This window comes from Osmia bicornis, chromosome 5, assembly GCF_907164935.1.
Source record: "Osmia bicornis bicornis chromosome 5, iOsmBic2.1, whole genome shotgun sequence".
NCBI lineage: Eukaryota > Metazoa > Arthropoda > Insecta > Hymenoptera > Megachilidae > Osmia > Osmia bicornis.
Window position 1 is genome coordinate 4460776 of NC_060220.1, and position 27520 is coordinate 4488295.

Below are 27520 nucleotides of genomic sequence, written 5' to 3' on the forward strand. Positions count from 1 at the left end.
ATTCGACGCTATGGGAAACGATCGTGCCTCCGTTCCTTCCATTTCAATTGTGCAGAGGTATACGCGGAGCCGATCGGCGACGATCATTAAGAACGAGAATGGGAAGGAGCACCGCCAGTGTCCGATGCAATTAGTATTATAATGACAGGACGTTAAATCGCGACGAGCAACCGGAGCAATTATTCAATTAGGAAGAAGAACAATCGTCTTTGGTGTTCGGTTCATTTGCATACGGTCATTAGCATTTTATTAGTAAGAACGATGTGGGGGGTACATGTATTATTAAATTCCTACGTAACTTCTGCCTTTTCCGTTTGTATTTTACGAATGAAAGAAAAAATCTTTTTTTCTCTGGTTGTGAATCTACAGAATATACAGAAAAATTGATATATTTCTAACGACGAACAGAATTTATATGAATAAATAATGGACATAAAGGGTTAGGAGCTTTCGTCGGAAGATACGTCGTCGTTACTATCGTCGCTGAATCGAGGCTCTCTTATTCGATGAGCGATGGTGCCAGGTTTCTCCGATGCCAGAATATAGGTACCGCGAGGAGTTCTTTTGATTCTTCCCACAGCGATCCCGGCCTTCAGAACCTCCATCACCAGGTAACCAGCTCGTGCATGCGTGATCTTCATGTGCTTCAACACGTATCTCACGATACTGTCGAAGGTAGCACCCTCCGCGAGACTGTTCATCCTTTAAAGATTCCCGGCTACCTGCGGGAGTGGACTCGTTTCAGTTCCATTTTCATCTCGATTCCGTGCGATCGTTTTTTTTTTGTTTATATCTTTAACCCTACTTAACAGAAGTTTATTTAACACGAGTGAAAGACAAGATAATTAACGACTCAACTATACATCGCGATTTTATTGCTCGTGTATTAGTATCATAATTGAGATGTAGTTACCGCGATTGTAGCACGCAACGTTCTTCGACAATTTCGAGGGGAAAAAATATTATTGCTGGCAGACGGAGGAAAGGACGCGATTACCAGCTAGCAAGGAGGATAATTAAGAGTGTCGTGGCCACTCGATGCCGGCTTCTGCGAACGAGTGGCATTAAGCCGAGGAAATTGCCTCGCCTTGAATATGCCCACTGCTGCCGGGCTAATTACGTTTCGTGGATTTTGTCCGAGACGTCGGATGGAAAGCTTTTTCTTACCGCTCGATTAATCCTGCGACACAGAGACATTAACGAGACCTGTTTCTTCTGTCGTTGAAAAATTCAGCAATTTATCCGGGGGAAAGTGTCGAAGTTGTAATTAGTCTCTGACTCGCGAGAGAAGAAATTTCAGTGTTTGAAATTTCAATTTTCCGTTCTAGATTCTTTTTCTTCTAAACGATCTGAAGGATTCTTGAACGGTGCAGAACAGTTTTTCGTCGTTCAACATGGAAGCAGGTGATTTCTCGGGCTAATTGAAGGGTGGCCAGTAGCGTGTAATTATCAGGTAGAACGAGGCTGAGAATAGAGACATTTATCCACTGCTATCTTACACATTTTCCCCTTCGTTTCTTCGAGAGGAATCGAGTGTTCCAATGAAGGTGTTGTTGGATCGAAAGGTTCGACGGTCGAAAAATGGTCGATTTCACGAGGGGGTGGTTTCGAAACACGAGCTGGCGAGTGCAAATAACACAGGGCAGACGGTGTCCAGGAGGATGCCGCGATTAAAAGCGCCTAGTGGTTCGCGGAGGCGCGAATGGGTCGAGATACGGTCGCAGATAAGATCGGTGATCGTGGGCGAGAGCAACTGCTCGGCGAGGAGAGAAGTGGAAACGCGCGACCAGCAACGTGTCTTTATTCTCCGCGCCTCGCCGGTTCCTTTCGTCGAACCGAACGAATTCATTTTTGCCCGGGACAGAAACATTCCTCCTTCCTGGAATAAGCGTTTTCGTGGCTCGAGACCCTCCGTTCGTGTTTTTTCGAACGCCCAATCATGCCTCGACTTTGCTCGGTATTTGTGAGAGCGGTTAAGGAGCGAAGAGACGTCCACGTTGGACAGAAACAACGAGCCAGAAACGTTTACTGCAACTTACATTCAACTCGAACAGTACGAATGCAAATTTTTCAACTCTGTCACCTTTGCTTCTTTGATTTTATAAAAAAATATTTAAAGCTTATATTTTGAATATTTTTCTAAACAATTGAAATTAAATTTTTATTCGCTGAATTAAGGGGTAACGGCGGACCATGAAGAAAGCCCCAACTTTAATATAATTTTATATTTCATATTATTTTCATTTTTAAAATTTTACAATGTTCCTTTAAAAATTATACATTTAACTTTAAGTTGACATTAAGTTTAACCCAACCTCTGCTGTTAAAAGGTTAATAAGTAATATCTAATTAATCGTCTTTCGTAATTCGTATTACGAAGTAGAAAGACTACTACTTCGAGGTATTCAACACGAAACGTCTACTTGCTTACGTGTTGGAGCAATTAGCGGCAGTGATGAGTTAATTGGTCTCGGTCCTCGTTTTCGTCGCGTGACGAGCCTTAGAGATGGAGAGATTCCTCCGGAGAGGACAGCTCGCAAATAAAACGTCAAAAAAAAAGAAGAGTCGCCCGCAAACATATGAGACACTCCACGACCAAAGTCACGCGCGTTGAACCTTCAAACAGTTTGTTCACCTTCTTTCGAAAATATGAAAATTAACCGCAATTTGAAGAAATCGTACGGAGGTGCAGGCGGTCGAGTTTCCAAAGGTACATTCGGCGAGAAAGTAAGTCTGCAGGTAGAAGAACGATCGAATGCCGATCGAAAGTATCCGTGGCTGGAGGCTCGTCGATCCCTTACTCGCGCGCAAGATAGTCGTCGGTCAAGCCATATAGTCACGGACTATTACTGTAACACCGTTGGCTCTCCGTGCCACGAGTCCCCCGGAGAAAGGCACCACCAAGGATAGAGTCATTATATCGGAAGGATAGCTTTCCACCTGCGCCGTATAACTCGTTCGGGTAAACACCTGTAGCGTAGCGGCTCGAATTCGTGGATCAACGTGGATCGTATGGCCCTGAGCAAAATCGACTAGGACGAAGAAAATTCGTGAATCGGCATAAATCATTGAAACGTTAGCATAATATCTTGATGGAGCTGTAGGCTGAATGCGTCTGAGACAGGTGAAGGACTGAGAAGAAAGCATCGAACGGATCGGCTCTTATCTTGGTGCCGATTTATGGCACTCGAAGACCCTTATCGTATCGTCGTCTCGTGCAATTTGGCTGTCACGATACGAACGGCTTAAGTTTTAAGGCTCGTAATTACACCTATAAAGCACGCGTGTCTCGAGAGATTTGAACGGTAAGGACGCGCCATGGTTTCGTAGCAAAACGAACATATTGTGCCTCGGCCAATAAACGTCAAGCGATCCCGCAGGTGCTCCGAGTTTTGCGATGTCCACCGACCGAATTCTTCGCCTCTGAATTATCTTGCGTCACAGCTGCAACGGCGTGCTTGTGTTTACAGAAAATAATAAACGATTATTTGAAGGAACGTCTTCATGATGCCGCAATCTTAATTCCTCATCAGCATATCGCGATATCATACTGAATATTTATTATTTTTAATTCAGGATAGAAATAGACCTTTTTGTCCTTCGATCGCAGAATGATCTTAAAAAGGAAGAATTTTATGGCAAGTGACAATCATCGGAAAATAAAACGGATCGCATCGTTCGATTACAAGCAAACATGTCCAGCTATTAATTCTTCATCAACGTAATTACTGCATATGTACCCGCAGGATCGTGGAACAGGATTCTTTTTCGAATCGTCAAGGTCCGGATCGACGATCAACGATATTTCCTTCCGCGAGTTAAATCACAGTCATTACGAGCTGAAGTATTTTCAGGAAACGAGTTCAGTGGGCCTGGACGAGTAAAATGACGAGGGCATGAATGCGACGATAATAAGACACGCACACGCGTTTCCGACTATCTTTGCAGCCAACAGGAAGAAAGCAATCCCGATGAAAAGCACGATATTAAACGAAATAACGTCGAAATCTCAGCTTGTACAAATATCCGAGCAATTTCAGGCTAATTGCCCGATTATGTTCGCGATAAACTTTTCATTCAAGGTTGCTCGATCTCATCGAATACAACATGCTTTCAGACATGATTCGCAATTATTCTAACACTCGACTCGTGCCAATAAAACCGTTTACGATTCGAGCTAGTCACTTTGCAAGGATGTTGATCTAAAATGGCAATCTCTAGGTATCGAATGATCGCGAGATATTTTACACGAAATCTCGTGTTTTTTAAATAATAGCTAAGTTACAAATCTTCCATCTTTTTGGAAAAAATATATATAACTTTCGATTTTACTCTCTAATTTTTTAAACTAGAGGCAGAGTTATTCAATTAAAATTGGGGCTCTCTCCATGATCCGCCGTCCGAGGGTGAAAATTATCCAGCGAGAGTGTAGAAGAAATGATAGAATAAGAGGAGAGAACGCGTAGAAGATCGCGAGAAAGGAAGGGAGGCCACCCTGCTCGAGGATTACCATAAACACTCGACTGGGTCGTGCATGCACGTTAGCGCTGCGCTAGCAAATACACGTGTAAATCCCGTGTTTCAGCTCTTATTCCGCCTCCACCGTGTTCCCTCCGACGTCGCGGCCCTCAGGCCGCTGCTAGCCCTTCTTTCACCGCCTCTTTTCTGCCCTTTCCATCGTTCCTCGATCGGCCGAGCCTCCTCGTGGTGCTCGTGCCGATGCACGAACGGAATCGGCAAAAAGAAGCCCCGGTGTATCGCGGTCGCGTGACTTTCATGCTCGTCCGCTCGTCTTCTTCCCTTCCTTTCCTTCCTCGCCATCCAAACCAATGGCGTATTACAGCTTTGGTCCTGTTGAAAAATTTTCGAAAATAAAAATTACCTTCTATCTACTCGATTCTTGCCAGATCAAATAGATCGTGAAACTGGTAAGTTGAACTGGTAAAGACAAGTGGATACCAGCAGAGGCTAAGGACCATTGAAAAAAGGAAACATCGAACGGGCGCAAAAGTGTGTGCTCGAAGCAGCAGCCGCGGCGTTCCGTCTATTGGATTCAAAGCAGAGGTAGCTCGTTTACCATATATTTTCCCGGGAAAGCATTGTCAGCTCGGAAACGGTCGAATACAAAAGCGCACGATGAAAGATAGCCGGTAGCCGGGCAAACGGTTGAAACAGCGTTACGCGTACACTCGCGAACGGGACATTAAGGCAGGCGAAATGAATGTTCGAGCGGGGAACGTTCAATCCAGCGCATAAATAACTGGCTGTAACAGCACGGGTTCTCGTTAAAGAATCGTATAGCTACGCTACTGTATCGCGCCGCGGTAGGTTTCCTAGATCTGGAACAAACGATCGGCAGGAATCGCGCGCGAGCCTTTCCTTCTTGCGGGCCACGATATCTGTTTCTTCTGTTCGCGACCGTTCACCACTGCCGATATCTGTTTCCACGGAATTCCGAGCGTGGCCGGTCGATCGTCGAAAGCGAAACAAAGCGGTGCCCACCCGGGTTATGTACCATTAGATCGATACAATTAAACGATCCGGCTGTACCGCCGCGGCCGGTGTCGGACGATTTGTCCGTTCGCTGGTTAATCGGTACGATTAACACTCGGCGAACTAGCCATTTATCGCCTTATCGATTGCGCGGCCGGGAACGCGGTTGCAATTATCCTCCTCGGCGCGACTCGCTTGATTGCGGGCCGAAAAATCGGCGGAGGTATGCTGACGAAGAAGCGATCTCATTAGACTCCTCGATGCGGAGTATCATCGCGTTCCATAAGTAACGCGTTCGTGTTATTTTAATCATCGTATAAGGATCGTTAAAATACTTTAGAATATCGTAAAAGGCGTGTCCTAAGTGATTCGCAGATCGTATAAAAGGATCCTGATACGAATCAACGAGAATAACGAGGCGATGAAAAGAGTTATGCCAAACGGTAACCCAGTAACCCAATACACAGCCGAGAACATCTCAAGTGGTACTCTCACCTCTCTCTGTTTCCCTTTCGTGATCTACCTGCTTCTCGTGGGCAGAGAAAAAAATTTCATCCGACCGTGGGCGACGATGATTCAGCGACAATGCTTGACCACCGTTTCTCATGGATTATTTTCATCGCGACGAGTCTTGTCGCCATTACACGGTTCGAAATGGCATAATATTTTAATTTTGCATCTGTTAATCACAATCGTTAAAGTCTCGTAACAAAAAGGGTTAAGGGAAGTGGGCATTTTCTGCGGTAGATAGAAAATAAGTCAATTTCGTGTTCCTTGAACAGCTGGGACAAAAATAATAATTTGACTTTGAACTACGATTACACTTACAACAAAAATATTTATACTAAAACCTTGCATAGTTATTTGACATTATTGAGTTACAGCAGTGATCTGGGGAATTACCTTTAGAAAACCTAAAAGTGACCATAAAAACGCAAGTATCCCTTAATTGTAATTTCGCATTGTACATCCAATATTTACGATAATAGCTACAATAGATTTTCAGTTATCAACAATGTTACTTTCGCCTCGCTGTAACTTTTGTTCCCGTTCTTCCCTACGGTTTGTCAGAAATAATTAGAAAATGTTATCCTACATTTTCCGGTGAAACAACCCGGTGAACCGTGACCGTAATCTAGAATGAAGGAGAAGTGTGCAGCATGGAACACGAAACAGAAAGTACACAGATTTTCACCTAGGTGGTCCATCACGATTCTTATCTGGCCATTTCTCTTATCCGTAGCTCGATCCATTGTATCCCCGTGGTCGTGCGATCGTGGCAGCACCAATTAAATTAAAGCCAATGGCCTTCCCTGTCGAGGCCCTCTCCGTCTTCGAGAGCTGCCCGAGACCTTCGGCCACGCGTCCTCCCGAGGGAAAAGCGTCTGCGATAAAGTATTGCGAACATTACCGAGCATCGATGACTTATTGCTGGCCGAGAAGGAACGTATAGTTACGTGGGGTTGTAATCATTCGTACACATGTTATAATTACCGTTGCGTCGACGATTAATCAACAGGACGACCGTCGACCGATGCTGTATTACTTTGTTGCCGGCCCAACAACGACTCGCGAATTCGCGTCGGGTGATGATTTCGTTTCGGCTTAAAAAGAGGAAAAAAAATTTCGTCTCGAACGGGCGAAGCACTAACGACAAGGTCCAACGTCGTAAATAATCGAACACGAATATATTTTTTCCATTGTAAGTACTCGTTGCTTTATCACAAATCGCTGTATCGCGATCGAACTTCGATGTTAACTTTCGTGGGTGAATTGTAATTAACATAGTAGTGCCACTCATTTTTTCTCTTTTTTTCTCTTTTAACTTAAAGTTTGGAAGTTTGAAAAATTATCCACCCCTGCAGCCGACTGCAGCCCTGTTCGCGGCAATATAACGAGAGTCTACTATATCCCTAATAGCGATAAGCGAAAATCCTAGTAGAAGGAGTTTGATAGAAGGGAAGGTAGTGCCGAACACAAGTCAACTAATGAAATATTTCTGAGGGTAAACTGGAAGCTTCTGAATTATTTGTAAGGGATCGTGGCCCAATGGCGGTAGCGCAGTGAATAAGGAAGTCAGATACATACAACGCGGAAGACTCGGCTCGATTCTCGGTACCGACAGTCTCTATATTCCACGGATTCCTCCATTATTCACTATTCGAGGATCAAGCATAGCATCATCCACGTTGCATTCCAGTTACAAGTGGGTGCGGTTTCTATTTAGATGGTTAATAGCAGACAAGGGATTGAACCGATGGAAATTACAGGACAATTTACTAACTTGGTCCATGGGTTAGCGCGTTAACCTTCGCGTTACGCTCGCAAATGCCACTAGAATTTACACCCGATTAAGCGACTGCATACCGCGTTCACGCGGCTGCATCGCGACGCATCGCGCAGTGGTGCTATTTTGCGAAAAGCTGGTCAAAAGATATTTTACTTTATTCTTGTGAAAAGCTTGCATTTATAACACTTGATTTAATGGTAAAATATTCTACATATGAATCTTTTTAAGATAAATTTTCCCTGACATACTAAACATGCTCTAGTTTTCAATTTGGTCAACTTTGACAGCCTATAACTCAGTAACTAATCAATATATTCAAAAAATTCAAGCGGCACTCGACGCATTGATACGTGTACACCAAATCTACTATAACAACACCTGCAAAAAGTTGCCATATACTTCGAAAATTGAATTTTGGGTCAGCTATTCGTGAAATCTGCGTTCGCGAAAACCACTGAGCATTGCCGTATATGATTCTCCTTCAGGTTTCAAGCAACGGTAATAAAGTACGCACGAAAGAAGCTCTTTGGAACGCGAGCAGATCGTGGTGCATTTACATTCGCGTGTCCATAATAATTGCACCGTTTGACATTTCTTGGAATTCGATCGACCGAGTTCCAGCTAAGGAAACGCGTTTCGTGTAATCCGCATAGTCGTCACCGAACGTGTCGCAATTTCGTTTAACCGGGCGTCGAACGGACCGCTCGTTTCGCCACCGATCTCGCAACCCGTTTGTTATTAACACTTCCCACGCGTTTGCCTGGATATAATTAAAATCGATGTTGAGTTACGCCGTGGGTTACCGTCGCGTCGGTTAAGTGACACAGTTATTGAACAGCATCCCTGCTCACCTGCCAAGGTGAAGTTCAGGTACGCGGCACCGGCCGCGATACCACTTATCGAACGATCGAGAGCTACTCGTTCGTGACTCTCGATTCCGCGATCCTCTCCACCCACCTGCTCGATCTATACTTCTCTAGAAGCGACTTCTAGCTTCTGACAGGGACAACTTATTAAGTGTCTCCTTTTAGATTTTAACTCTTTCGCTGCGGGGAGCTCGATGCTATATACGTGTTATAGTCAGAAAATTTATAGCAATTGGAGAGGAAAAGATTGACATTTTTAAGATGGTACTTGGAAATGGGCATGCATTCATAATCAGTAACAAGTTCATTCTATGACAAGTAATATTCAAGTTATTAATAAAAAAATGGAAATCGGGGAAAGTGTTACAATCGTCCCTGATCCCGGGTCGGTTGTAACGCTGCAGGAAGTCAATAGTAACACAAATGTAACTTTACAAAACTGTAATGTTTATTGATTTAAATTACAGTAATAAACGAAAAGTAAAATTTGTAATAAATTATTCGCTATCGTAATTGAAGTAAATATAGCAAACGTTTTGGTTTGCTGGGCTTCATCCTTACATTCAGCATTCAAGCATACGGTTACAAAGAGAGTATTGATATTACAATTTTAAATCAGTAAGAGAAAGTCACTGTAGGGTATCTAAAAGTTATTTTGTTCATTATACGCGTCTATTGCGTATCTACATATACTATTAGGACAGTGATAAGTGTTTTTCAAATATCATTTTCCATTACATATCCGAAATTTATGTTAATATCTATTCAATATTTTGAGATATTTAGCGTGTTACTACCGCCCCCGGTCTACCCTAATATTCTTAGCAAACATGTGCTCGGAAGGTTTAAGATACCACACTTTCTAGTGTCTTCTGGTGCTAAACGAAGATAAGGTTTACAGCGTTCAAACGATCTCTGTAAGATACATTTTCTCTTCAAAAAGTTGACTGTTACGTTCTACTTATATCTCGTGTACCGCCCAACTGCGCGTTAAGACAATAAAGATGTAATGTCGTTCACGGTTACTAAATGCCGCCCGTACAAGGTGTCCAGAACAACTTAGAGCGTATTTTATTACGCCCACGGTTATGCCAACTGGTTTTCAACTTCCTCGTTTTCCTTCGCGACGGGAACTGCGCCAATAACGAGACGTCTCGTTTCTAAACTCGCTCCGTTCCAATCTGTGCAGGCTTCGTTGTTCTTAAGCGTGTAACGACTTGTTGGAAATAAAAAAAAAAAAGAAACAGGAGGTAGAAAAAAGTTGGCGGTTTTAAATTAATCAACTTTCCGTTCCCGAGACACCGGCTTCTACATTCTAACACGCCCACGTGAATTTCAATCACGCCCGATGAAATCAAAATTCAAATCGAAACGTTCCGTGCCACGATATCGTCGGATCGAGTTTTTGTCACCATCGGCAAAGGAGAAACGGTATTCGTGGTTAAATTGCTTTTACATATTAATCCAGTCACCGACGACAAAATTTACGACAGGCCTACCGGGATCTTGCGTAACGAACAGATAGCAAACTTCGCCCCCCCGGTAGTTCCTTTAGATTAATATCTAACGTTGCTTCACGACACTTCGACGTGGATGTAGGCTAAGTCTAACACTGTTTCCTAAGTTTCCTCGTTGTGTATTATTTGGACCGGTTGAGACATCGGTCGACGTTGAATTAAAATACCAGTTCATGGTAACGAGTTACCGAGCTAATTCTTGGAATACCTCTATTGAGCACAACTGTGTTTCTAATTAACTTCGTTGCGTGTACAGTCGCGTTTCAATTTTTCCCCAGGAAAAATTATGATGTCCCGAGTTTTCGTCCTTTCCCATAAGGCATCCTAACTTGATTTGATCACAAGTGTACATAGAATCGAGCTGTTTCACTTGAATTTTTCTTTCGATTCAATTAGAAGCATCGTGAAAATAAGCAAACAAAAATTCTACGCATTGTGCAAGAACACCGAAGAAATCAGCAGTTTCAGCAGAAATATACATATAAAGAATCGTGTGGAACGAATCCGTAGCTGGAGCCGACATCGTCGAACAATGGTTGGATTTCTCAATCGCCCTGGCACGTAATCGATTAAGGTCCTTCTGCCTGGAAAGCAGTGCTATCTGAATATCGCGAGTGAAGGTGCGCCCAGGCATTCGGTCAGGCTAATTGAATGTGAATCGAGGAAAGCTCACGTGTGGGTTTCGCGTATAATTAACGTTGATCAGAAGGATCGATTCGAGGCGTATCTTCGCGTTGCTTGATCATTTAACGGGATACGGTAGATACTAGTTGGTATATCTCGTTATCCCATAGCCGTTCGATTTTCCGACCGCTTCCGAGGAACACAGCTTATCGGATTAAAGTGCATCACGATTCGTTTTACGCCTCGTCGCTTTCTTGTTCTGTTTACTCGTCGGCAAGTCATTCTACCATCGCCGATTGTTAGAAACGTCATAACGATGAGAAGGCAATTGCTTCTTTAACGCAATTGCGGTATCGTTACCGCCACGAATTACAGGCTCGATTTAAGAAACTATCCTCTCATTCGGAAACGAGCAGATTGCTCGCAGACACGTTGCCAGCTGGCAAGAATAATCGGCGAAGAAGATGCTAGCCAGACATCGTGCACCGTCTGTTCTCACGAGTCATCGGGGTCGCATGATCTCAAAGCCGCCACGCGGCCAACATCCCCCGCCTGTTTCATCGTGTAACGCGTGCAACGCCAATAAGCGTAACACGACGTAGATGAAACGCCACCCTCGCGGAACTCGAAACGTTACCGAGCCGTGCCCGCACAGATTCACCTGCAATATCGTGCCACAGTCCGCGCGTCCGCGTGCATTCTCTCGCTGCTAGTGCACGCGTTGCAGTCGCGCATCGAGCACTCTCCTCGTCGCTCCTCTTCGAGTTTCCTGATCCCTAGGCTCAGACCGTTGCCTCGTACCTCTTCCATCGGGACCGGTGTACGTGCGTACATAAGCAAACCTGTTGTTACCGCTCCTCCCCGCCATTATCTCTCTCACGCATCGGCGCCGATTTTTATAGGCTAGGTGATTCACGAGGCAAGTTCATCAAGCCTCCTTCCTTTACCTTCCGTGGGCACACGACGAGCGAGCTTTCGCGGGAATTAGAGGGAACGAGCCTCTTCTACTTCTATTCGTTCTGTTAAAGTTGGTATTTTCGATGATTTTTCGGATTAGGTGACAGAAACGAAGCGAAACGCGATTGCAATGTGTTTTTCATATTATTTTCATTTGCTAAATTCTACACTGTTCCTCTGAAAATTTTTTTTTTTACATATAAACTCATTCGCTTAATATTAATATTCTTGTGTGTGTTTTGTAAACTTGGGTTTCCATTGACCCAAATTCCATTAATCAAGGATTAATAGAAAATTGGAACGATCCATTTGCATGATTTAAACGTTCAGATCTTTACGGGCGGACAGGTGCATGAAGAAATGCAATTGCAAAATTTAGCATAACGATGCCTACTCGTTTTTATACTGGATACTGCATATGTAAAGCGTATTGCGAAGTCACGTAGCAAATAAACCGCGGTGATACTGCAATATGAATAAATGTCATCAATTTTTTCGAAGATTTGTTCTATTCTTTGACGATGAATAATTCAATGAGATATAAACCTAACCATAGAATAAACTGTTCGATTGATTATTCACGAATGCTTAATTAATCCTCGTGCTTATCTAGGCATTTACTTTACGTTCCGCTTAACTGCCGTCTTGAAAATCAATTAAGGGACATATTTGTTTTCATCGAAAGAATTTGTAATAAAATAGAATCTTTACCGAGACATAACGCAGCTAATGAGAAAAAAAGATGGTATATCTAAAGATTCTGTAATGTACAAGAATATTGAAACAAACATGCATGAATTTAAATCCTGAGAAATCGAAGAATCGGAACTGACGATGAGACGAAGACGAGAAAGACACGTTGTCGAAAGAGGAAGAAAGGCAAAGAAGAAGTGGAAGGAGTAACAAGATACGGTATCGTTATCGTTGCGCTTAAATCTAATACGGATGAAATTCCAGGGCGCGCGTACAAATGGACGCCAGCACGAGGACGTCCGCGGCTTCCTGCTTCGGCGTTCCGATCAACGGCGACGATCAGCTGTTACCTGGCCCACCCACACATTCACGCGTACACCTGAAGGTGCACCGTGGCTGACCAACGATCCGCTTTCCTTCAGACGTGTTCGTAACCAGTTCATCGCGCGACACCTAATCGAACCGCTTCTTCCGTCGTGATTATTACACCGTCGTTACGTGTCCACCAGCATCGTGAACCTTTTGATGACACTATTAGCTTATCGGCAAAAATCGCCTTTAATCGCTGGCGAAACAACGTCGTTGATAAACGAACCTGTTCTTCGACCGAACAATGCTGCTTATTTCTGCGGCATTGAAATCACCGAAATCAACCGATGACGTATCTTCATATTTTGCATACACTCGGATAAAATAATGCTAATGTTGAAAGCTCGTTAAACGAGAAAAGAGGTTCGATGATAATAGATGAAACTTGTTACTAGAGAAACGTGCGTATAAATATCGTTGGATTATTTCGCTTTCGTCGCTGTTAGGGGGGCTTTAACTCGGCAAAGGAGAACCGCCTTTAATGTGACAATATGTATGCCAAGAGAGCAACATAATAGAGTTCACCTAAATCACTGCTTATAATACACGTAGCCAGGGCTGAAACGAGAACTCGGATTATAAAGACAATGACCCCGGCGACATGTCAGATACGTCCCGGCACGATAATTCAAAAGGACATCTAATTCATACGAGAAACTCGTTTTTATTCCCGGTATTGGGTTAAGAGAGCCAGGGGAATAAAAACGAGAAGAGCCGGACAAAGAATAAATTATTACGTTTCACAACTTCCGCCGCCATGGAATCGAAAACGTCTCACTTACCAGAGAAACGCGCTGCTATCCAGTCGAATCTATCTTGGTAGAGAATCCTTCACGCTCGAGGTCACCCCTATGTGACCGCGTTTTAGAATGAAGGAGGGCAAGAAAACCCGCATGATACTTTTCCTAATCTCTACACCACGAATCCACGCAGGAAATTTTATAATTTCCAAAGGTTATTACAAGAAAAAGAATCGAAACGCGGAAGAGAAAGCATGTTGTGGGGGGGTGCTAGCCCTCCGGTAGCGAGAAGAACGGTCATGCAAAGAGTAGTCGGGCGTATTGGGCGTTCTTAAAGATGGCCGATCGGTTCGCGGCGCGGAATCAATATTGTTGGATTGCCTCGATAACGCCTCGTAAATATAATAAAGCCCTCGGAACCTCTCGGCTCGGCGTAGTCGGTCTAACAGAGATAATGGTCAAAGCCGTGGGCACCCGGTAGGCCTGCTACGGCAGAGGGGTTCCCGATGCAAGGGCCTCTGAAACCCCTCTACGATATCGCGTGTCTCTCTCCTTCTCCCTCTCCTTCGGGCACAACACGTCTCGGTCGGAGCTGGCGGGCAAAGCAACAACCGAGTCAGTGCGATTCAGCCCGTGCCGGCGAACGGTTCGCTCCTCGACGCCGCGTCCTTTACAATTCTCTCCGTTCCTTCGTCTCGCGTTCTACTCGCGTACGTTCTCCATTCTACCAACTTCTTCTTCCTCCACGGCTGTGTGTGGTCCCTGCCCTCTTTCCACCGGACGTGCTTCCCCGCTGGAACGCGATAAAAACAGGTCGACCGTCGTTCGATCGAGACGATTCGGCGCGATAGTTCCTTCCTTCGACAGATCGGACGAATAGTATCGGAAGAAGATCGAGAATAATCGCGGACGATTGACTAGCGTTTCGAAAGGTAGAACGCGGATGGCGGAAGGTCGCTAGCTGCGCTCGAGCCGGAGACTTCGACGACCGGTAGGAGGATGTCGCGCGTCGCGGACCACCCTGACTGTCTGTGTCGTCACCGTGTGTACCGGTGACGACCATCCTCGTGGCGATCTTACCACGGAGATCGCGACCCCCACGTGTGTGTTGTGTTTTTGCGCCACCTCCGGACCATTACTTCGGTCGACGAAAAAACGGCTTCGATTCGATCTGTCATTTTTCTTTTCGTCGAAGAAACATCCTATCGGTGGAACAGTGTTATGATCGTACGGGGATCGGTTTTGAAATCAGTGAGCTGTTTAGTACGAAGTGATCGTCGATCGGACGATGATTCGAGCAGTGACAACTAGTTCTTTCCCTTGATATCGGATAACGGAATGAACGTGTGATATCGTAAGCGGAAAAAGTCGGCGGGAATAAACGCGGAAAGTTGTCGGCTAAGTGCGATTACCAACGATAGTAAAGTGCGTGTATGCTACGGTTCGCCAGCCGTGGGAAGCTGTACGAATCACGGATTAATGCAGGCCGGAAATCACAGCATGGAGGACATGGTGAGCACCTTGTATCTTCTTAATTATATTTTACTCGGGTTCAGCGATAATATCGAATGGAAAACACACAAGGCGCGTTCGTTGTTTCTTACCGCGTCGCGAATCACCTTAGCCACCCTTCTAAACGTCGTAAACGTTGTAATCACGCGCTCCGCGAAAATGATGGACGATCGTCGAACGCCGCGATAGTTTGTAATTACAAGACGAAAAGCGTGTATACACGCGTGCATAGTGCGGCAGCGGGTACGCGCTTCGAATCCAGCCGTGTAATTATTCGAAAACAAATATCGTTAGGTGGTCATCTTAGACGCTGCGATTTTCTTTTTATTAAATTTTTCTATGCAAACTACCCCTTTACTATGTCGATCGATACGGTTTGAATTTCTGCGAAAAATTTCACTTGGTTCAACAAAATAAATGACTTTAGACTGGCGTACGCCAGTCGAATTGAAAGGAGGGGTTAATGTCATATGAAAGAAAGATGGCGGGTGTTAGCCGGCAAAAGTACTCTGGATGGATGAGCGTCGACGCGCGTGACAGCCGGCGTATTAAGACGGCGACAGACAAATTTCTGAAGCGAGATCGCAAAAAACCCGAAGACTTTTCGTCCATGGGACGAAGGATCGTCGGTGGCTCGTTACGCCCCGCTCGATTAGTCTTCCGCTCGATTCTGCTCGCCGCGCCGGCTACACGTGCACGCTGCCCGCGTACGCGTAAATTCATTAAAACCGGTTCATTTAATAGGGCCGCGCATTACGCGGTCGCTGAAAATTTTTCGTACAACAACGCGATCACTTTATTTCCTCTCTTCGCGGTCCGCGCGAAATTTGTTTTTTAAATCAGGATAAGGTAAAATTATTTATCATTCATTTTTGAAGCAAACAAGATTCTTGATTTCTAGTGTATACCGTATTACTTCGAATTTAAGCCGCACTTTTTATTCAAATTTTTAAGACGTGAAATTAGGGTGCGGCTTAAATTCAATGTGAATATTTTAACATCTTATTTCTGCCGATTTTCCACTCCCCAACGATCAAGTCTTTGGGTTTATCCCCGAAGAAATGATCATAAGATGTATTTTAAAATGCTGCATTACTAATGATTTAAAGAGAATTCAAGTTCTGAAAGTGAAGATGTCGAAAGTGATAGTATATCTGAAGAAGATTCTCAATAAATTAGGTAGCTTATTATATTTATATTCGTACCTATTTAAGTTCATTAAATTTTGTCCTATTTTTCAGTACCTATTATAAAATCATTCTTATTTTTATTATTTTTTCCAATTTACCAATTTTAAAATTCTACTGCGGATTAAATTCTTATTTACAGAATGAATCTTCCAAAAACTTTAGCGACGTAAACTTATTTCACACTCGAGCGTGTAAGCGAGAGAGGTGTTCTCGGACGTAGCGCTTATTAGTTTGCATTGGTCGAGCCTCTTCCGGGACAATGAGGCGGGGATTGCATATTGTTGTTTATATTTACGCGTCGCGGCATAAATCTTCGTTTAACTCGCATTCAGCGTACGCTGGCTCGCGAAAATACGAGCACGCGTGTATCCGCGAGCGGAGGAGAGCTGGCGAGCGAACAGAGTCAAGCCTCGTCACGGATAAAGCGTGGTCTTCATTAAAGCTAACCCTCTTTGCGTGCCGACCAACCATTAACGACCAAGGACCGGACTACGACTAATTTGTACTGTAAATGAGATCTCGAGAATCATTACCCCCGTGAAACTATGCCGGTTCGACGGTTCGCCCTCTCGACGGATCTTCCCTCGGAAATTAGAGGCTGATAACACGCTCGAAACGTTCTCGATTCGGCCCGCTCCGTTCATGGGATATCTTCTACGGTTGAATTTATTTCTCGAGTCGCGCGTTCGTAATGGTTTTAAGTGGAGAAATGCGAGGCCGGTGATGCTGGTTTTAAAGAGGGTAGCTAGCGTGTGAACGACCGCGTTTGATGTTTATTAGAACACTCTATTGGTCAAGTAGTATATACATGCTTTTGTTCGAGTATCTCTATGTGTTAAAGCGTACGTGATAACGTAATGAAGTTGACACTTTGACAGCTGTACATTTCATGAGATATACGTCGAGTCTTGTGAGAAGAAAACATTCTTAGAATTTCGTTTAAGAACAATTCTGGATCCCAGAACCAGAGTGTATAAAGTCCACTTTTTTGAAAAAGTAACATTTCACCTGTTTCTTCTATTTTATTTTTCGCTTTTCCTGAGGGTAAAAATTATTTTATTTTAAGTAGATTTGTTTTTAATATGATAGTTTAGAAATAATATTAAGTCCACATCTTGTTTCGAGCCAAACAATCTGAAGGGCTCTCGATACTAGTTTACACAAAATTTCAGAATCAAACAATTTTAAGTCTATTGTTAAGTTCAAATAATTTTAGAATTGATGTCTGCTCCGAAAAATACGTCAGAACCATGTAATACTTTGTCCAGGTTTATAATATTAAGTCACACAGGACTCGTCGCTAAGTCACTGAAATATTAACCCCTGAACGACAGAGCCTGAGTCACTAGTGATCCAAATTTACTAAAAATTTTTAAACGATTGAGTTTCATATACTGGAAGAATAATTGTTAAAGAACAGTGTAAAATTTAGAAAATGAAAATAATAGGAAATAATAAGTCAATTCATTTAAAAAATTACATACAAGTCTATAATGGTTTGAAAATTACAAGTCTTTTGCACCTTTGATTTGTTCTCTAAAGTTTAAAGGTATACTCTGGCTCTAGGTGAGAATATCAAAGATGAGAATTATTTGACACCATAAACAATCGTTGAACAAGGTTCTGAAAGATCATTGTTTAAGGCTATTTTCATGATTCATCGTCTTACACATCTCACTTCGCTGAACCTCCCACGTCACAGGCGGAAAGGCTCGATTAGCGGAAACCGCGATCGCTTAATGGTCGTTTCTTGCCCCAACATCGCGATCTCTATCCTCGCTTCGAATTTTCTCGTACACGAGCCAGGGGAACGCGAAGACAGAACGAAATTCGTTGCCGGGGGCCACGATCGTCCCTAACGCGCCATGAAATTGCAAGAACCCGAGTCGCTCGATGGAAATTACAGTCGAACGCGTTGAACGTTTCGAACCCGGTGAACTTCAATGACACCGTTGCCCTTCCCGGTAATGACACTATTTTAGAGATATTAATCACGAGGCTGAAGCAAAACGAATCCTCTGTCCGCGATCAAAACTCTACTTCGTGTTTTATAACGTAGCTCTTCTATGTAATTTAACCGTTTAAAGACCGGCTCTTAACGGGTGCGACACACCCCCCTCTCGCTCCGGAACGATGTTCTACATGACTGAATTACTTTTTCATCATTGCACAATTATAGTATATGGTGTATGTAATTATAGGATGGCTGTCTTGACATTTGCGATGCTCGTACATTTTTCTAACTTTTATTTTCTAGCGTAATTAACATTAGGTGTAAATGGAGTATTAACCCGAATATTAACGGCGGATGGATGGAATATCTCATGAATAATGCATTTCAGAAAAAAATGTTGTAGAGTTTCAAGAGATACATTATATAGAAAATGTCTTCAGGGTTAGGTTGTGGTGAAGAAGAATTTTTTTTAAAGGAAACCCGTATTTTGTATTGCAACATCTTATCCCACTAATTAATTTGAATGACTTTTATCTGAGGCATATTTTAATTCATCTTATTTTGTTTGAGATATTCAATAAAAACTTGGTAACTTGGAAACATGTTTTTCTATATAAAAATTCTATCTTTTCTTAGGATCTATTAATAAAGTATTGTTTCTTTTCTGAGCCTTTTCCTTCTCCCGTTTGATTTTCAATTGCATTGTGGTTCGCCCGTCCGAGAAACAGTATGTTACTGAACAAAATAGAACGTACAGGAGAATTAATTTAACTGATTTTTTCCCACAACTTCCCTTTCATGATTTAAGTAACTTTATTAAGGTGATAATTACTGTTTCACCTCGTAAGTGGTAGAATTTAAAATTCCCTCGCAAAACGAGTATAATTACTCCTCCTAAAATGATGTATCCTGTTCATAATTTCCAAGACGTCGCGGTTTCCTTATTTCTTAATGCAAAAAGGTTGATGATAGGTTATCGGTTGAAAAAGTACCAGCCCGTTTAAAAGACAAACTTGCAAATGGCACAGATAATGACAAGATAGCGGTGTCCGTGCAAACAACCAGGCCCGGAGTCGCTCGTTTCCCTTGTTGGTAATGCACGTATAATGTTTCCATGAATTGAGACATTAGTTTCAGTGAAACGAACGATCGCGATACACTCGTGGCGGCGGACGGTAAACTTTTCCAACTGGCTGAGAGACGAGGAAAAAGCTCTGTTGCATCTGATGACTACCCTCGGGTATTATACCCGCGTACGAGTACGTCCTCTCCTCGAAGCAATTTTCACCGGCTGACTGACCTACCTGCTCATGTTTGCCGCGCGATCAACGATGCCTATCCTTGGCTAAAGCATTTATATCACGGTGGGCAGACGCAGAGGCGTACGCAATATTTCGCCTGTCCGCGAGTCGCTTTCATGAGAATACAGCTATCAGTGAATTGCCGTCGTGAAAATTACGAATATCGTGGCTCGTATATCATCGGGTTTATTTTACGTACACCAGGGAAATTTATCGGTCGTGCATGAGTTAATTCTTCCCAGGGACAGCGGGAATCCTCCTTTTTCTTCGTTGTGCAAGTCGTAACTTTTCTACCTTCTCGACGTATCGTGTATGACTTTATAACGTACGTTTACTGAACACTGTGCAAATAGTTCACGAAATAGTCCACGAACTCTGATAGTAATATCGTGTATCGCGTTGGGGTGTAACGAGGAGCTGGGTAAGGACACGTGGATCGATTCATGGGGGTTGAAAAAGCTAGGGGTTCGTTGTCGAAAGTTGTGACTGCACGAGATGCAGAATGAAACAAGAGCAGTTGACGTGCTATGAATTTTCTGTAAAGGGTGGTTCGGTAACTTTAGAAGCAGAACACCGTTCATAAATAATTTATAAACCTCTGTATAAAATAACTGACGTAACCGTATGCACCACGGGGACTAGTTTCTACGTTCTTCGAGCGGATTACCGTAAGAACCGGATCTCTTTCAATCTTGAGAGACTTTCGCTGAAACGCAGAAACCCGGATGAAAAACTGAATCTTCGTATTCAGAGAATCGAGGGATTGATATTTTTTTGCTAATTACAAAGAGCCTTGTAATTATGCCGAAGCCTGGCAGGATGGATATTAATTTTTTCTCCGCTGTCGATTAATCGCGACAGAAAATTACACACCGTTTGACGATTAAAGAACGAAGGGGGACTCGTTAATGCACCGATGGGAGAAAAATGTGCTTCGATCACGCGAACACCGCGAAACACCATATGCTACGCTGAAATTTTATCACCGTGGATCACGAACGGTCGTTCGTTCGTTCCTTCGTTACTGTATCACCCCCAATCACACGAATTTTCAACGCATCTGCTCCGTTCCCCGCGAGGCAGCCGCGCGTGTCCTCGCACGCTCGGCAAATCGCGTCGGTAAGTTTTCCACGTACACTTTTTCGTCGCCGCTCGAAATGCAGCTGCGTTCTTTCTCATCGAGGGGAATATCCTGTTGTAATGTTGAAGGGGGTGATCGAATTGATGGAGTTCTGTGTTTGTTATTATGGGTCATCCACAAACTTCATTCGATGACTGTTCTACCATGTAAAATGAAAATGTGGGATAGTATTTGTAAATATAGGGGAGATAAGGCATGATTAGTGCATCTAATCTTAATCATTTATTATCTATCAAATTTATTCGTATAAAAATGATGTATTTTTGAAATTATTTTTCAAATATTGAATTAAGTCAAGTATTATGAATAATGAAACCATAAACAATTAATTAAAATAGTAATAAAAATATATAGGAATTTAGGTTTTAATTGAGAATTTACATATGAATAACTTTTGAACCACTGGATTCCTAAAGTTGAAACTCGCATTTTTGAATTCTACGCATCATAAACTAATTTTGAGTTAATTAGCTTATTCTTGCAAAAAAATATACAGAAATAATAAGATCTTTATAAAGTAAATGAAAAATTGTTATAAATTCAAGTGCACCAGTACATTAACCAAGCCGCCTCTCCCCTGAATGATTTTTCAAAGCACTTTGAATTTTAATTCAAAACGAGATCTATCCTGAATCCTGGAAAACATTCAGCTGTAGAAGGGGGGTGGGGGTGGATCGGTAAGAAGCGTGCAATGAAAAGTGAGTCACCAGCGAGTGGAGGCGGTGTGTACTCAAGTTTCCTCCGTTGGGGGCTCGCGCTAATTGGCAGTTATTTCCTATCCGACGTCTACCGGCGTCGCCATGTATACGCAGCGGATGCATGCATATGCATACGAAGCTTCTCTAGAAATTCTTGGACCGGCGGTGCACGGATTCGCGCGATAACGTGCCCTCCCGACCCCCGACAACCGACAGCCAACGAGAACGTATACTACCAACGTGTATCGATGCACCCTCGCCGAGGCTACGTTCCACCAGGAAATCGCCAGCCTATTTACATATCGCGGGTCCCTTTGAAGGCTGACGAATCGACATCGCTTTCTGCTTGGTATTTTGTACTTTTCCCTGTTACATCTAGCCTAAGTGATTCCTCGATGCAACGAAACAGAATGCTATCTACATTCTGCTTTCTTGCAAATATTAATTATAATCTTAATTAGCAAGCGTTAATTAGAAGAACGCTATCTTCCTGTCAGCTGATATAAACCGTAAATTCGAACCTCACGCATACAGCATCGTAAATATTCCGTTTCCAAATGCAAGATTGCATTGCAACTTTGCAATCCCTTTTCGACGAGAGCAAGAATGTTAATTTATTATCGTGTCGCGTCATAAGCAATGATATATCGATAACAGGGGTCGGTATTTTGTCCGACGAAACGACGACGGGCTACATTTTTAAGGAGGTTCGCGTATTAGCAAAAACCAGAGGGGGCAAAGGTACAAGAGCCACCGGCGGATGCATGCATATTTATGCACCGGCACGGTCCTCTTTACATCGCGAAAACCATCACGAGAAGAACGTCCTTATAAGATGAATTCGTGGACAAGAAGCGTCATTAGCCGCCACGAGAAATTAATCTTCCGCGCGTTGGACAGAAACGCGAATAGCCTCCGCTTGTTATACACTCGCGTTATTATCAGTACTTTATCATCGTCAATGAGAGCCGAGACAATTTCAAGCTCCTTGCAATTGTTGCTCAAAGTTAACAAAATTAACCTTATATACAAGAGTCGAAACCATTCGTTTATTCCTACAGAAACGTTAACCCTTTAATGGCGAACCATGGAGAAAGCCCGAATTTTAATTTACTATATACAAGTTCTTAAAATTTACACTGTTCCTTCAAAAAATATTTCTCTATTATATGAAACTCTTTCATTTAAGTTAATATTCCTATATATGTTTCGTAATTTTGGGTCACGATTCACCCAGCCTCTGCTGTTCAAGGGTTAATGAAACAATTCCTTAATCACCTTCGCCAATACGGTCGAACAAGAAACGGGTCATTAAACAAGAAGAAGATGAAAAAAGGAGAATTCAAGCATCTCTTGCCGCCTTATTACCCCGTGAATTACACGTCGCGCGTTAATTACCCTCTTAACGCACCCTCGGTGATGAGTACTTTCCGCTATTTTCCTCGCGATCAAACGAGGCGGAACGCGTCCAACGGATCGCACACGCGTGAAAACAATTCGACACCCTGTGGCGACAGAATTTAACGGCGGTTGGATAAATCCGGCTGCTTCTTAATTAGCGAATCGGGGAGGAAAGTGAGCGGGTTGCAGGCGCGAGATGCAGGGAAACGAGGAAGAAAGAAACCGCATACCGGCTCATGCATTATGTATAATACGGAAAACAGCCGGTACTGTACGGCTAGGAACATTTACCGGCTACTCGACGGTACAAGGCACCGGTACCTGCATTTATAGAAGTACGCAAATTGGTTGCAGCCCTCGCGCAAAACGTTTCACGAGAATGCGAGTGCTCGAATCGTTTGAACGCTCGCAGCGGGATAATTATAATTGTTAATCGTCAGGAGAATACGTACGATCCTCGGACCCGTTGCTATTTATGACGACTGGGCGTCGATTATCGGGAATGACACGTTCCAACGGGGTCGAGGATAAGCGTTTCGATGATTCGCGACGTCGCGTCACTGCGGTTTCTCTGCCTTCGAGCGATCGAGGACGTTGCGTGCCGATGAATTACTATGGAATTCATGAATAATAGCTTTAGAAATGTGAAATTTGTGTCGAGAAAACGCAAGGGTTCAAATTGAAGAAAAAAACTTGGATATTAAGAGAATTTCAGATTTCCTGAAGCGATTATTGCATTCAAAGACCACCTTGTAATTATTCGTTTCATCGAGCCTTCAATTTCGTTGTAACACCACCTGTCAATTAGTGCACTTAATTGAGTACTGCCATATTCGTTGGCAACAGATGAATATCTCGAGCGTAAGAATTTTCGCACACTTTCTTCCCCTGTTATGCAACGAGTCTTACGAACGGACTTGCCACAATTATGACTCTATTATCGCGGGACTATAAATGCGTTCATAGATTATGCTTCGCGCAGACTCGTCCGTATTACTCTTTTTCTTTCCCGTGTATGGTAATGCGCAGGAAATTAGAAGATTAAGAGATCCCTCGCGATGAACAACGTAGGTGTAAGTAATTACATGGGAGCGCGGGAAATTTTTGTAATTAGCTCGTCCAACCCTTAATCACATTGAATACTATTATAGGTACGAGGATTGGGATAGTTTGATATATCAGTGATCGAAAATGGTCGAAACACGTACGAAGGGAAGCGGTAAGTTTCTCACTGTTCCTAAAGTGGAACGAGATACCGATAAAAATCTCCGTTCGGTTGCGACACGAGTTCTTTTGTGAAACGATGACGATCAAAGTGAATTCCCCGTAATCAGATTCCGCTCGAGACATTTGCGCATTGTTTACCCCCCATTGTGTCCCTGTTTCTTCGTTTGATATGCATCATCTGCCGGTCTCCGAGTGTTGTATCGATCGTTGGATCGCGGAAATTCCAGCGGCGTATGCAGAAATCCGTGAAATGGAAAGGGATTGTTGCTCGTTAACGATTCCAGCTCCGTTTCCCTCGTTAAATATCATAACTTCCCACGTTGCGATAGCTGAATAGAATGCGCGAAGATTTGTCGCGGGTGCGAGACTTTTTATTTGCCTACTTCGTTATCTGCACAGAAGGTGCTCATTATTTGTGCCTTTGTTGAATTAATAAAAATATCAAACAGTAAAAAGCACGAGCGCAAACGAATAACGTATCAACCCTTGGACGGCGGACCATAGAGAGAGCCCCAATTTTAATTTCATTTCGTATCCTTGTACCTTTACAAAGACATTAATCTGAAGTTAAATGTATAATTTTTTGAAGAAACAGTGTCAAATTTAAAAAACGAAAGAAATTAAAACTGGGATCCTCTCCATGGTCCGCCGACCGAGGTTTAATCGACAGGTTCGCGATCACGATACGCGATCAACGTCAAGACAGAGAATTATTATCCTTATCGAGTATGAAATTAAGACGTAGCTCACTCGGCTGTCGAAGCTGCTTGTAACTCAACTGAAAGGTGTAACTCGCGCAACACATGTAGCCCCATATTAGTCCGGTAACACGTGTAGCCACGTTGTTTTTCGCGATCGTTGGACTCGTAGTCACGTAAACGTTCGCCGTATCGAACAGTTCCGTTCAGCTCCGGTGTTTCTCTTTATTCCCTAACCCGACCGGATACGAGGAAACGGGGAAATTCTATCTAGCAGCCATACTGACGGGGTTCCTGCCGGAATTTAATTAAGTTGTTGTTGATTCAACGAATGCTGATTATGATGGATGCTCCAGCGGAGCGTGCAAGTGGAACAAAAACGGCGCGAGAGGTATAAATTGACCGACTGCTGTTGTTCGTTAAAAAACCATTAACCGTGTTCGCTTCTGTGGAACACAATATATCTCTCCATCTTTCTCGTTCCGAATTTTCGTATCCCTGTTAAGCGTTAACAAGGCGAGGCTAATTTCAATTAAATATACACACCGTCTATTCTCGCAAGGGGGTGCGAATGGTTCGCTTGAAATTAACGCGAGATCCTTTAGATTCCGGCGTGTTAATTCAGATTGGGAGTTAGCCGAGGGAATAATCGAGCAGCAAAGAACGCAAAGCGTTTCTCAGGAAAGAATGTCGCCGAGGAGGATACCACGGCGATAATATATAAATATGCCGCGTGTTAAGCGCGCAAGCACATTTTCCCGCGCGAGTACATCGCGGTAGGGCGAGGAGGAACCAACCCGGCGGCATCAATCAAGAGGAAAGAGGAAAGCGGAACCCTGCAAGGCATTCCTTTCCACGCGAGTGTACACGGTTCGCCACGGGCTGATGGTGTGCTCTCGAGAATAGCCGTTGGGCTCGACTTAACTAAAGCCTAACTCGACTTAAGTGCGAGTTAGCCGATCGTCCAACAGCGCCGGACTCAACTTAAGCTGGATTCTTAACGCGGCTTGATTGCACGCCCGCTAATCGCTCGCGCCGAGGGAAACCGTGTTACCTTTGTTGCTCCTCTTTGCCAGGTATCTGGCGCGTTTATCCAATAACCTTCGTGACTTACATTTATCTCATTAACGTTGGATGCTGTCGGTTAGATTGGATCGTTACGATACTTCGGATCGGTGTTTCCTAACTGTCTATAAATAGCTGGATAATTTATTTCTTCAACACGCTCCCTGCGAACCGACGGGGTTACACGAGGAGGAAATGGAAAAAAAAAGCAGATCAATTGAATTACAATGAAAGAATTCTCGTGATCGACGCGAACGTACGCAGAGAGATCCGAAGTCAAGGCTATGTCAAGTTCAAGAGGAAAAAGATGTTCGGTGTCAGCCGATCGAACAAGATCGATTTATCGAGCGTGCAGATAAAAGTAGTCGGCCGCGTGAGGCTGTAGCTGGTCGTGTTTACGGTGACGTTAATAGCAACAGCGCCGTAGCAAGGGTAATAAACTCTATTAATGAGTTTCGTTAACGGTGGTCGATGGCTCGAACAGCAGGGAAACGCGTCAGACCTGATCAACCATGCTCGTTTCTTTCATTTTTCCTGTTTATTTTCTCGAAATCTTTCTCTCTCTTTTATAGAATGTTAATGGAAATCGCGAAATTAAACGACAGTCAACGTCTTAATGAGAAAAGCTCGTTATATTAATTTCAGTCATCTGCTCCTGTCTCGATTCTTATTTTACCCTGTTTTCTCTGCTTCAATCACCGAGTTTGTTTCGTTTTCTCTTTTCTCATCCGAGTGCCACGAGGCTGCTTCAATCTCGACGAGCAACGCGATACAAACGAAATTAATTGTCGACGATAATTCTGATGTTATCTTGGCACGAGAGGGATTCCCGTCTACCCAGCCTCCCTGTCAGACGAACGCTTGTGATCTAATTATCGTCGCGTTTCACGCTGCTCGTAAATCGTACAACCGTGAGACGCTCGTTTGATCGTGATTTATGCCGCGACGATTATTCCACGCTCGATTCCTCGCTCGTACATGCACGATTATCCTTGCGAACGCGAGCGTCGCCACCTTCGAACGGGATTATTTCGTTCGAGGATCGCGGTATCGAAGCGGTGACCGGGTGCGAGACGAATCGAGCGATTTTTTACTCGACAACTGGTTTTTCCACAACGGACGATTATCGATTTCCACGCGCGTTTATCCCGAGGGATCGGTGAAGCGGTCGGCCAGGTGATACGCGGCGTCAGCTGGAACACGCGTGTACAACGCGATTACCTCGACCCGGTTCCTGTAATTTTCAACGAGTGCCTATCGATTTGCGTTTCAACAGAAGGGAAGGAAATTAAACGTCTGTCGATTATATCGCGTCCTTTAACCGATAACTTAAATTCTAATAGAATCTATTAAATATCTATGCATTAACCGAGTGCCTAATGGTCGCCATTATTATTAAATTTCATATAATTCCATAATTAGAAAATTATAGAGTATGGAAGTTGGGAATGACGCAGCTGTTATAGCAATTCGTTTAATTAAAGTAGAAAATGAATCGTTACATAAGTAAACGTCGGACCATGGAAAGAGTCCTAAGACATTAGACTAGGAAGAAAGCCCCAATCTTCCAGCCCTACACAATTCTGTCCCATTTATTCTCACTTCTCTTTCCGAACAATCTCCAACGATTAAGTCATCTGAAATTCTCGTCTCGTCCTCCTGACGAGCTCGCGAGCAATCTTCCCTAGATCCTCGACTAACCATCGTTACGGAGAATCATCCGGTAAGAAGGAATCTACGAAATTCGGGATAAACCGTCCAACTTCGATCCAAGAAGATTCAAC

At 43.5% G+C, this 27520-nt stretch overlaps 2 protein-coding genes across 3 annotated transcripts in view; one reads left to right on the plus strand and one right to left on the minus strand.

The window, feature by feature from the left end:
• Nucleotides 1-440: 440 nt before the first annotated feature.
• On the minus strand, nucleotides 441-701 carry LOC114880404. The gene has a single exon (XM_029196389.2). It carries the CDS (start codon nucleotides 699-701, stop codon nucleotides 441-443), a length of 261 nt encoding a protein of 86 aa, XP_029052222.1.
• A 13489-nt stretch (nucleotides 702-14190) lies between these two features.
• The window catches only part of LOC114880393 (TSC22 domain family protein 1-like), a 63699-nt gene continuing 50369 nt past the window's right edge, over nucleotides 14191-27520 (plus strand). For both annotated transcript variants that reach the window (XM_029196356.2, XM_029196374.2), the window contains exon 1: nucleotides 14191-15061. In XM_029196356.2, the coding sequence (XP_029052189.1) occupies nucleotides 15029-15061 (33 nt within the window). In that variant the 5' untranslated portion in view covers nucleotides 14191-15028. The remainder of the gene's footprint in view (nucleotides 15062-27520) is intronic.